At 43.2% G+C, this 12,140-nt stretch overlaps 1 protein-coding gene across 1 annotated transcript in view; it reads left to right on the plus strand.

The window, feature by feature from the left end:
• Window positions 1-11,649, plus strand: part of chp1 (calcineurin-like EF-hand protein 1) — a 29,877-nt gene extending 18,228 nt beyond the window's left edge. The window contains exons 4-7 of the mRNA XM_080202974.1: window positions 2,389-2,516; window positions 5,303-5,364; window positions 7,262-7,384; window positions 9,467-11,649. Coding sequence (XP_080059100.1) covers window positions 2,389-2,516; window positions 5,303-5,364; window positions 7,262-7,384; window positions 9,467-9,520 — 367 coding nt within the window. The 3' untranslated portion in view covers window positions 9,521-11,649. The remainder of the gene's footprint in view (window positions 1-2,388; window positions 2,517-5,302; window positions 5,365-7,261; window positions 7,385-9,466) is intronic.
• Window positions 11,650-12,140: the final 491 nt, after the last annotated feature.

Consider the following 12,140-nt stretch of genomic DNA (forward strand, 5'->3'; position numbering starts at 1 on the left):
ACAATTCCCGGTTTGGGTCACTGTCTGTGTGGAGTTTGCACATTCTTTGTGTCTGCATGGGTTTCCTCTGGGTGCTCCGGTTTCCAGCCACAGTTCGGAGATGTGCAGGTTAGGTGGATTGGCCATGCTGAATTGCCCCTTAGTGCCAGGGGACAAACTAGGGTAAATGCATGGGGTTGAATGGATTGGGCCTGGGTGGAATTGTGCTCAGTGGAGTCAAATGGACTGTACTGTAGGATTCTATTATTGTAGTATTATCACTTTGTCTCTGAAATGCATTGATTGTATGCAGTATTCTGGCTGTGTTTTGTTAGTATCGCAGTTCTAACATAACCACTTTGCTGTTGTACTCTAAGCCAATAAAGGAACACATCCCATTTGCTTTTTAATCACCATACATATATGTCATGCTACCATAGACATGTGCTCCAAGACCCTTCCATCCTCCCAACTTGAGTCATACAGTACAGAAGAGGCCCTTCGGCCTATTAAGTCTGCACTGGCAAAATACACTAAATCTACTCTAATCGCACTTTGTAACTCTTGACTCAGTGTTTTGAAATTTCAAGTTCCCATCCACATACTTCTTTAAAGGTTGTGAGGTTTTCCACCTCTGCTACTCTCCCAGGCAGTTGCGTTCCAGACTCTTACCACCCTCTGGGTAAAAGGAGTCTTCCTCCAAATGTTACCATTTATTATATGTTCCCTTGCCTTGTTTGCTGTCCCCCAAATGCATTAACTCCCACTTCTCCAGATGAAAATCCACTTTCCTCCATTCTGCCTAGCTGACCCATCTATTGATATTTTCTTGCAATCCACAGCTTTCTTTCTGATGATCAACCACATAGCCATCATCTACAAACATCTTAATCACATCCCCTACCTGCAACTCTAAATTATTGTTGCAAAGCACAAACAGCAAAGGTCCTAGTGCTGAGTACTGTGAAACCCCACTGGAAATGACATTCCAGTCAGAAAAAAGGTCAAATTTTCTTGTCATAATCCAGGTCAGAAACTCGAGGATGTTTTATGAAGTCAGCCCAGACCATAGGTTTTGCACGGGTAAGCATGAGATGTTTCACTCCAGGTATGATTCAAGTGACCCACTAGGAACTTTTTATCGAACAAAGTTTATTTAAGAACACAGTTAGCATATAATTAAATTACTATTTACCAATTACAAAAAAAAGTGATGGTTTAAACCTTAACAGCTAAATATGCAGTTCCTAGTAAACAACCTCCACAAACGTGACACACAAAGCAAGTATGCTCATGTGATGCTGGATTTTGCAACTTTACAACACTTGCTGTGAATTGGTCCTTTGAATGTGGAATTGAAACGCTGAGGCTTTCCAATCCTGGAACCTTTAGCACACCGAGAGGGAGAGACAGCGACACTACTTTATTCCAGCTTCTAGCTAGCTAGCCATCAACAACAGAATTTTCAACCTCAGAGAGAGAGACAAATTTTTTAAAACCCTGCTTTCATCCTGCTGTTCAAACAGCTTCTGCCAAAATGAAAGTAAAACCTTTGGATTTCTCCTATGGGGGGTGGTTATTGTCCAAAAGTACTTGACGTGTCAATCATGCACAAATCAAACCCCAAGCAGCAATTCCAAAAGGGTCATAAAACTTCAGGATATTGCATTAGGCCCAGATTAAAAATAAACATTGCTTCAATTATTCTGCTTCAGCAACCATAAAAGATACCAGTACAGGTAACACAGCATCAAAACAAATATGCCAGGCCTTAAAAAAAGAAACTGCAGAGAAACATGATTAAAGCACATTTATTAAAGGTACAGTATTGTCACGTTTAAGGCAAAGCTCAGTACAAAAGGAATAGAAGGATCTGCTATTTGAGTAGGTGAATTTGTGGCCTGACATGTAATGGGGTCACCTTTGTCCTCACCTTTCATCCCACCACCACCTATATTTGACAGATCGTCTGCCATCCACCTCCAATCTTGTCCCTATACCAAACATATCATCTTTCCTGGCCAGTGCTAACCCCACATCTCCATCTCAGCTTTCCAAAGAGACTTCTCCCTCCATAGCATTCCCAGCACCCTCTTTCATTTACCCAATTCCTTCCCAAGAAAGCACTTCCCAGAAGACGAGTGCATGTGTATCCATGTGGGATTCATTTGGAAACCATGTGAGGTATTGGCAAACTAATCACGTATGTGATGAACTCTTTGCTTTATTTCATGCAATTCAGTTCTTGCCTGGTCCTGTTGCTGTCTTATCTCCCTGTTATTGATGAGGCTGGATAGTGCTGACCCTGCACTGAGCTCTGAAAGCTGTATGATCATTCTGTACAATTACTGCTGCTGAGCTGGGCTTCCTGCCACTGAACCTTGGATTTTTCTTTCTAAATGTGCTCAGTGAAGACCAGGTCAACTTCCGGGGTTTTATGCGGACTCTTGCTCATTTCCGACCCATTGAGGAGAGTGATAAAAACAAAGACCCTCGTGTTCCTGAGCCCCTCAATAGCAGGAACAACAAACTGCTCTGTAAGTAATCCAAACTTGTCTATCTGCTTGTCATTATGGGGGGAAAGATTACTGCATTTGCAGGTTAAGCAAGGAATACTGAGCTCTTAGATTATTCTGTATTTAAGTGCATTGTCCGGTGTGACTCTGAACTGTATAAAACAAGGGTTCAACCTCGGGATCTTCTACTGAGTGAATTTGAGACATGATATTGCAGTGGTGGTTGGGGATAGAACATTATAACGCAGTACAAGCCCTTCGGCCCTCGATGTTGTGCCAACCAGTGGAACCAATCTAATGACCCTCTTAACCTATACTATTCTAATATTATCCATATGCCTATCCAATGACCATTTGAATGCCCTTAAAGTTGGCAAGTCCACAACTGCTGCAGGCAGGGCATTCCACACCCTTAATATCCTCTGAGTAAAGAACCTACCTCTGACATCCGTCCTATATTTATCACCCCTCAATTTAAAGCTATGTCGCCTCGTGTTAGCCATCACCATCCGAGGAAAAGGGCTCTCACTTGTCCACCCTATCTAATCCTCGGATCATCTTGTATGCCTCAATTAGGTCACCTCTTAACCACCTCCTGTCTAACGAAAACAACCTCAAGTCCCTCAGCCTTTCCTCATAAGACCTTCCCACCATACCAGGCAATATCCTGGTCAACCTCCTCTGCACCCTTTCTAACGCTTCCATATCTTTCTTATAATGCGGCGACCAGAACTGTACGCAGTACTCCAAGTGCGGCCGCACCAGAGTTTCATACAGCTGCAACATGATCTCATGGTTCCAAAATTCAATCCCTCTACCAATAAAAGCTAACACACCGTATGCCTTTTGGGTGCCAACTTTCAGGGATCTATGCACATGTACACCGAGATCTCTCTGTTCATCCACACTACTAAGAGTCCTTCCGTTAGCCCAATACTCTGTAATCCTGGTACTCCTTCCAAAGTGAATCACCTCACACTTTTCCGCATTAAACTCCATTTGCTACCTCTCAGCCCAGCTCTGCAGCTTATCTATGTCCCTCTGCAAACTGTAACGTCCATCTTCACTGTCTACAACTCCTCCGACTTTAGTGTCATCCGCAAATTTACTAACCCATCCTTCTACACCCTCATCTAGGTCATTTATAAAAATGACAAACAGCAGTTGCCCCAGAACAGATCCCTGTGGTACTCCACTAGTAACTGAACTCCAGGTTGAATATTTCCCACCAACCACCACCCTCTGTCTTCTATCAGCTAGCCAATTCCTGATCCAAACTGCTAAATCACCCTCAATCCCATGCATCCATATTTTCTGCAGCAGCTTACCATGGGGAACCTTATCAAATGCTTTGTTGAAATCCATATACACCACGTCAACTGCTTTACCCTTATCCGCCTCTTTGGTCACCTTCTCAAAGAACTATAAGGTTTGTGAGGCACGACCTACCCTTCAGAAAACCATGTTGACTATCCCTAATCAAATGAGCAGGTAGTTCGTCTCTGCCTCTAGATGAGATAAATCTGCAAGGATACCTATTATCAGTGGGAGCTGATGCAGCTACTGGTGTGTAGCAGCAGGTGAATACCATTTCAGCATGGGCTGAAGATAACCACAGGATTCGACTGGTGTAGTGAGTAGTGACCAACACTTTACCTCAGCAGTGAAACATCAGTTATTCCTCTTGCACAAAGCAAAATACTGGAGTACTTCCCAATGCAGCAAATGACTGAACAACCAATTACTCTCTTAGCTGCTACTCAGAATTATAAACTTTGAAACAGGCTAACAGTAGTACTTCCCATTTGCACCCCCATTGACTGGATTTATGCCCCCATTCGCACCCCTTACTGACAGCATGATTGCTATAACCCATCACTCACAACGTTTCCCTGCTTCACACCATCACCTGACGAAGGGGCTAACCCGAAAGCTTGCGAGTATATTATCAAATAAATAGGTTGGACTAAAACCTGGTGTTGTCAGACTTTTTACTGTGTTCACACCATCACTGACAGCATTAACACACTATTCCGCACTCTTCACTGACTGACAGTATTATTCTATTTCTTTACCATTCACTGACAGCATTGCCCTCTTTCCATACCCCTCGCTGGTCGTGTTACCCCCTTCCATACCCCTCACTGGCAGCATTGACCCTCTTCTGCACCGCTCACTGACAGCCCTCTGTTTATAATATTACCCTCCCTTCCATACCGCTCACTGACTGCATTGCCCGTTGCCCCCCTTCGCCCCCGTACCCCTCACAGCACTGCCTTCTTTCTGTAACACTCACTGAAAGCATTATACCCCATTTTGTGTATTGGTAGAGGTGTTGTGTCTGGGGTTAGTCCAGGGTGAACCTGGAATCCCACATGATTGCATTTTTGCAAGACATGTTCTCATTAGATGAAGCAGTGAATGTCTCTTCTCTACAATGCTTGCTTTCCACCCCTAACAGAGTGCTATTGTTATGTCTGGCCTGCTGATCTGAGAATGAGGGGGGTGGGGGGAGTACAACATGTCAAAGATTTGTCTGAGGGGATTGAGATAATAAAGTTTACATGATGTGAGGGTGGCAAGATAAAGAGAAATGAAAGTGGTGAAGGACAGAAGAGAAGCAGCAAAACGATATGAGTGAGGTTGCATGGGACAATGGAAAAGAGGAGAGAAATAAGACTGAATAGAGATGATTATTTCTCACCAGATGAGTTCAGTGCCACACACAACTCTCCTTGTTGCTTTATTTTCTGGTTTTTACTTGGCTCAAACATTGAGATTGTGTGATCCATTCTCTTCCATTTCAGTTGCATTCAGGCTATATGATCTTGACAAGGATGACAAGATTTCGCGAGAAGAGCTCCTGCAGGTAACAAGTGTCTTTTTCATAGTGCTATGTTAAACTGCACTAACCAAGAGTGGGTGGCAGAAAAGTGATAAATCCCTCCAGTATAGATCTTAATGTAACATTACTGATCAGATTTTCTCCAACATAGATTCACAGCAACTTTCCATTGGAATGTTTTTATGAATTTGTGGTATGGACACTATTTGACAGGGTTTGCATGTGCTGCCAAGATCCCAAGCTCAATGACCACAAGCCACTGTATGTCTCTCTATCTCAGTAAGTCCCAACACAATTTATAGTCAATTAAGTTGTAGTGTCCTAACTATGTTAGGGATTGTGCATTTTAAACAAAGAAAAAAATGTGGTTTGCGCATGTAGATTCAAAGTAACACACAACAGGTTTATTCTAGACACTCTTGCCTGTAATTAAAACAGCAGCCTATGCAGCATCATAATGATATCACCATCAAATGACTGGCTCTTGAAGCAATCCTGCAACTATTTAAGTATACAACAGAAGTATCACTTCAGTAATGCAGGAAGGCAGCAGCTTCCCACAAATAGTAATGTGATGGTGATCAGAATTTTAGTGATTTTGAGTGGGGGTAAATGCAGGATACAGAGAAAACTGTCCTACTCTGAATAATTTTGTGGGTTCTTTTCCATCCCCACCAGAGATGGCAAATGGGCCTCAGTTTAGCTCTCATCTGAAATAATGCATCTCTTGCAGTGTAGCATTCCCTCACTAGAGCAGCAGCCTGACTAGTGTGCTGAAGTGGCTGGAGTAGAGCCCAACCCACTACTTGAGACTCAAAAATGAGAGATACACACTGAGCCACGACTGACATTAATCCACATGCGAAGGATTAGTGTACATTCTCACAGCAACCAGCAGTCCTGTTATATTAGCATGGATTCACCTATTCCCCAACAAGCTTTATCTTTGGAAGTCTGGGAAGGCATTTTTATAAAATAAAGACTTGTTGAAAGGAAATACTTAACCTCCAGAGCCTCCGGGGATAGGGGTATGATCCTCTCCATTGTCATTGTCTCCTCCAAGTCGCACTAGGATTTCTGACTAGGATTTATATTACTGCTGTTTTACCAATAATGTGTCAAAATCCTGAAAAACTTCATAACAGCATTGTGGATGTCCTGCGGCACTTCAAGAAAGCGACTCGCCACCACCTTTTTCAAGGTGAGAAGTCTCTCAACACTAGGTTAAAGTCCAGCAGGTATCATGAGCTTTCAGAGCACTGCACGGTAGCACAGTGGTTAGCACTGCTGCTTCACAGCTCCAGGGATCTGGGTTCGATTCCCAGCTCAGATCACTGTCTGTGTGGAGTTTGCGCACTCTCCTTGTGTCTGCGTGGATTTCCTCCGGGTGCTGTGGTTTCCTCCCACAGTCCAAAGATGTGCAGGTTAGGTTGATTGCCCCTTAGTGTCCTAAGATGTGTAGGTTAGAGGAATTAGCAGGTAAAAAATATGTAGGGATATGGGGGTAGGGCCTCGGTGGGACTGTGGTTGGTGCAGACCTGATGGGCCAAAGGGCCTCTTTCTGCACTGTAGGGTATCTATGTATCTGCTCCTCCATCAGCTGAGTCACTCCAAAAGCTCATGATACCAAATAAACCTGTTGGTCTTTAACCTGGTATGGTCAGACTTCTTACTATGCCTACCCCCAGTCCAATGCCTGCATCTCCACGTCATGGCTCACCTTAAGTGCAATTAGGGATGAATAATAAATGTTGGCCTTGTCAGTGATCCCAAGAAAAACACTAGGAAGGAGGGACATGGGAGCACTTAGATTGGTTCTGATATGTGAAGGTGCTGACTTTTAAAAGGAAGACTCAGTTCAGTGCAGGTAGTGTGACAGGTCAGTTCAATAGCTGTAGTTTATTCTCTTTTGTCAACACAGGTCCTTCGCATGATGGTGGGGGTCAACATTTCTGAAGAACAGTTGGGGAGCATTGCAGACCGGACCATTCAAGAGGCAGACCAGGATGGTGACCTTTCTATCTCTTTCACAGAGTTCCAGAAGGTATGAGGGCAGTTTGCGCTGCTGCTTTCAATTGAAACTGGTATATTGTCTGTTTCTCTCTAGGGTATGGAGCAGTGGCAAACACATCAGTACACTTCCCCAGTGTGATACAGTGACAGACCTGTACGAGCCAGTGCTGTGCCTCAGTATTATACAATGACATCTGTACCAGCCAATGCTGTCCCCCAGTGTTATACAGTGACTGACCTGAAACCACTAGTGCTGTACCCCAGTGTTATGCAGTGACTGACTTGAATTCACCAATACTGTATCCCAGTGTTATACAGTGACAGACCTGTATTGATCAGCATTGTACCCCAGTGTTATACAGTGACAGTATTCTAATCCAGTGTTACAGCTTACTCATCAATTCCTGGAGCCCAAAACTGTGAACTGTTGTCTTTTCTGTGACCAGTTCATTGGCCCTTACACTTGCTGCTTCCCTCCCTGACCACCCTGTTCCCAGCCCCTTTCACTCCATTGCTCACAACGAGGAGCACTTGAAGTACTCCCACTTCCCCACCTCCCCAAATCCCTGCACATTCTTCCTTGGAAAATGTGAAAAGATTATGGCATAGAAGGAGGCCACTCTGCTCATCGTGTCTGTGCCAGCCAAAAAGCACAGCCTAATCCAATTTTCTAGCAGGCGACCTGAGCACCTTTAAACAAATTGAGGAGTTTTGCCTCTAAATCGTTTTAGGCAGTGAACTCCAAACCGTTACCACCCTGTAGGTGGAAAGTATTTTCTTCACCTCCCCACTTATCTTTCTACCAATCATTCTAAATCTTATGCCAACAAGACACTGACTTCTAACAGAAATAGGCCCTTCCCATCCACTCTGTCCAGGCCCCTCACAACCTTGTACACCACAATCAAATAACCTGTCAGCCTCCTGTTCCATGGAAGACAACTCCAGCTTATCCAGTCAGTGTTGTTAAGTTATTAGGATCTTTGGGCCAGTTTCAGAACTACTGATCTAGCCATTCTGCTGCAGTTGGTTATGTTGGATTATTAAAGGACAATTGATACCAAAAAGATTCAAACATACTAAAAACACAAGGGCATTTGTAGGGAGTGAATAATTTTGGATTCCTCACCTAGATCTCCAAATAATACCAAAGTTCTTATGTGGTCAATGGACATTTTAAGCCATGCATTCCAAATACTTCCTCTCCCCAATTCACGCTTGTATGCATTGGAAGAAATAGTTTCAAAATGATGAACTGGTTCATTCGCAATTCATAGATATTTAAAAAATCTATGCATCCCAGCACTACACCCCAGAGTTGTACAGTGACAGGCATGTAACCCACCAAAACTCTACCTGTTTGTTATACAATGACTGACTTTACTCACCAATACTGTATCCAAATTATGTACAGTGACAACCCAGTACCTGTTAATATTTATACCACAATATTTCAAGAACAAAGAACAGTACAGCACAGGAACAGGCCCTTCAGCACATCAAGCCTATGCTGATCATGTTATCCTATCTAGACCAATTGCTTGTATCCCTCTATTCCTTGGCTGTTCATGTATCTATCCAGATTAGTGTTAATGTCGCTGAAGTGTCTGCCTCAACCACCTCACTTGGCAGTGCATTCCAGGCCCCCACCACCCTCTGTGTATAAAAAAAAGCTTCCCCCACACATCCCTACTGAACTTCTCGCCTCCTGCCCCCCTACCTCCATCGCTTACTTTGAATTTGTGCCCCCTTGTAATTGTAACTGACCTGTACCCAGTATTAGTGACCAGCCTGTACTCATCAATTTCAACTTGCGTTGCTCTGCTTGACGTATCACTGCTTACTTGCCTTCTGCTGTTTGTTTGCCTCTTTCTATGCCCTCTGGCTGATAATTTATTTTTCTCTGTTCGGTCTACCTGCCAGCGTTGTCTCATTGCTGAGTTTAGTTCTTACTCTGTGCTCTCTACCTGCCCACCTGTGGTTAGTTTATTTCTCTCTTTCTGCTCTCTACCTGCCCAGTTTGATTCTCTTTCCTCATTATCTGTTGAGTTTATTTTTTCTCTTTTGTGTTCCTACTTGCTCAATTCACCTTCTCTCTCTTCACTCCCATCAGGTGTTGGAGAAGGTTGATGTTGAGCAGAAGATGAGCATCCGTTTCCTCCACTGAAATCCACATGGGAAAGTGAATGAGCAGACGAGATCTCCACACAATGTCTGCCTCTGACTACATCAACATATTAGCTAACTACGAAGAAAACTTTTATCAGTTGCACAGGAGAGTGTCAGTCATTCCATAGGTTCCCCATTCCTCAGCAGCTGTGGAAGTCATTAGTCTGTATGGTTAGTTCTGAGTCCCACCAGTAAGAAGTGTTGTATGTTTCACCTGATTATCCTAGGTATCATTGACCAGTAGCCCATTGGACTGAACAGGCTAATCGGCCTTGCTGGTGGGCCATTGCTGCTATTCAGGAGGTGGTTAATAGAGGAAACTAGTCCTGCCTGAGGGGTCCATGATTGCCATGGATTGCACTGCTCTTATATTGGACTGCTTCCCCATCAAACTGTGCAAAACTGAGAGGATGACAATCAAGTGCTTTTTAAATTGAATTTGTAGGTTTTTCTGATTGGGGTTATTGATTATGGGGTATTTATTGATCCAGTGTTGTGGTTTTCATGATATTTGCTATTACAGATCCTTAGTGCCAGCCAGTTATTTTATCTTGTCTGTTCTGCTTGTTATGTTTTAGGCCCAATCTCTTCAACTCCCTATAAGGAGAACAAAGGTTGCCTTTGAGGAAGAAAACACTACTTTCCCCATGGTTTCTGGCTTTCTTGTACACTACTTGTCACTTATTTAAATGTGTATGCCAACACAGGATTTCACCAGATTTTACTTGGCAATGATGATAACGTTATAGGTCTTAATGCCTGCTGGTCCCTTGGTGGTGGGGGGAAGGGGAGAGTTTGTATTTGCAGGTGCCTCATAGGGGTTGTGGGGGGAGGAGAACTATGGTGTTAAACCAGCAATTGCTTCCTAGCTTTCACCCCTAGTGGGGAAGCCTTTATAGTAATGGTATTTTTACTTTTGCTGCCAATGAAGAGAGGATTGTGTGTCGCCCTCTCTCTATCTTCATTAATTAGCTGCTGTACAGCAGAAACTAAACTTGACAGTGTCGCTGTTCTGATGATATCAGTTCCTAAATGTGGCAACACATTTCTGGTGCTGCTGAGATGCCATTGGTCATTCCACTTCATAGTATTGAGTACAGGCAGCAAGGGAACCCCAAACATTATCAAAACTTCAGTGTTGCTGTGTGATGTAATTGGAAAATGTCCTCCCTGCCCTTCTGTATGAACAGACATCTCGAACAGAGTCACAGTATTTGTAACATCAGCTGCCACACTGCAGTATTTATAATTAGCTTTTGCTGTTGAACCTACCCAGTTGTGGTGATTCTTATTGAAGTTCAGTGTCACAGTAACATTACAACAGTATTTATTTTGCTGCGATCTCAGTGCTAGCACAGCGGAATCAAGGAAGGACTGCAGCTGTCCCAATGTTATAGAGTTTGAATTGGTCACAAAGTTTTTCAGGGAGATGAAGAACAGGTTATTTTACCATCTTGTGTGTGCTCAACAAATTCAAAAGCCCATTTGTGCCAGTGCGCACCATGTACATTCCTGGGATTGCTGCGGAATTGTCGGGTTCTGTCCAGGTAAGGCACACCCTCGCCTGAATTTGATCTCTCAGGGAATGTCAGAACCTGAAGACACAACCCTGCTTCTGTGTGTTGTTCTGGTTGATTTTTTTTTTGAGGCTAGATGTTTCTTTCATAAGCTGTCATCATGATTGTCAGAGCTAGGATCCCATTCAAGTCCTCAACTTTTGGTTACGTGCCTTTATTGGGTATCTTTGGGTATCTTCTGTGGACCATCTGATGAGGGACTTGTGGGAATGTGAAATCTTTAAACAAAGGGTTGAAAACAGAAAGACTGCCCAAGTTGTTTCATTTGCATCATGGCTTCACCCTCCTTCATTTCCCCCCTTTCCCTTCCCCCAGGGTACATGGGGAAAGCTGTTAATTATTAAAATTTTTCCTTACAAAAAACTGAGTGGGAATGGTAACCAGACTGGTCTGATTGAGCTGAATGCAATGCAAGCTGTTGAATGTCAGTACCTGGCTCACTGACATTGTATAGAATTATTTTGTCCTGTCTTGAATTGAGCCTGCGCCTTCCCTATGAGAAGAGTATCTAGCTGTAAATTTCATAAATAAAACATTTAATCATCCTTAATTTGGATCCTTTATTCCTTTTATTTTGATTTGGATTACATATCTTGAGTAACGTTTGGATATTTTTTTCTCTCCTGTGAAGAATTCACTTTGTGGTATTCGAATAACACAGACCTGCACTGAGTTAGCTGATAGCTTTACTTGGCTTCAGCAATTCTGGGCCTGCCACTGCTGGGGGCCACGAATGCATGTGTGAGAGACCTGTCCTATTGACAATAACCAGGGTATGCTGATTTAAGATGTTTGGCAAAAAGAAACAAAGGTTACATGAGAAAAAATGTAACACAAGTAGTTTGCACTACCTTAGAGTACAAGGGAGGCAGATATAATTGCGACTTTCAAAAAGGACTTGGCTAATTACCTGAAGGAAATGATTTGCAGATAATGTTGGGAAAAGTGGGGCAAAGTGCATTGCTGAAGCGGTCAATCAGCACGGATACTGCAAATTGTCTTCCTTCTGTACTATATCTGTTTCATGATTCAGTAATCTTT

The sequence above is a fragment of the Carcharhinus amblyrhynchos genome, chromosome 14, assembly GCF_965287045.1.
Source record: "Carcharhinus amblyrhynchos chromosome 14, sCarAmb.v2.hapA, whole genome shotgun sequence".
Taxonomy (NCBI): Eukaryota; Metazoa; Chordata; class Chondrichthyes; order Carcharhiniformes; family Carcharhinidae; genus Carcharhinus; species Carcharhinus amblyrhynchos.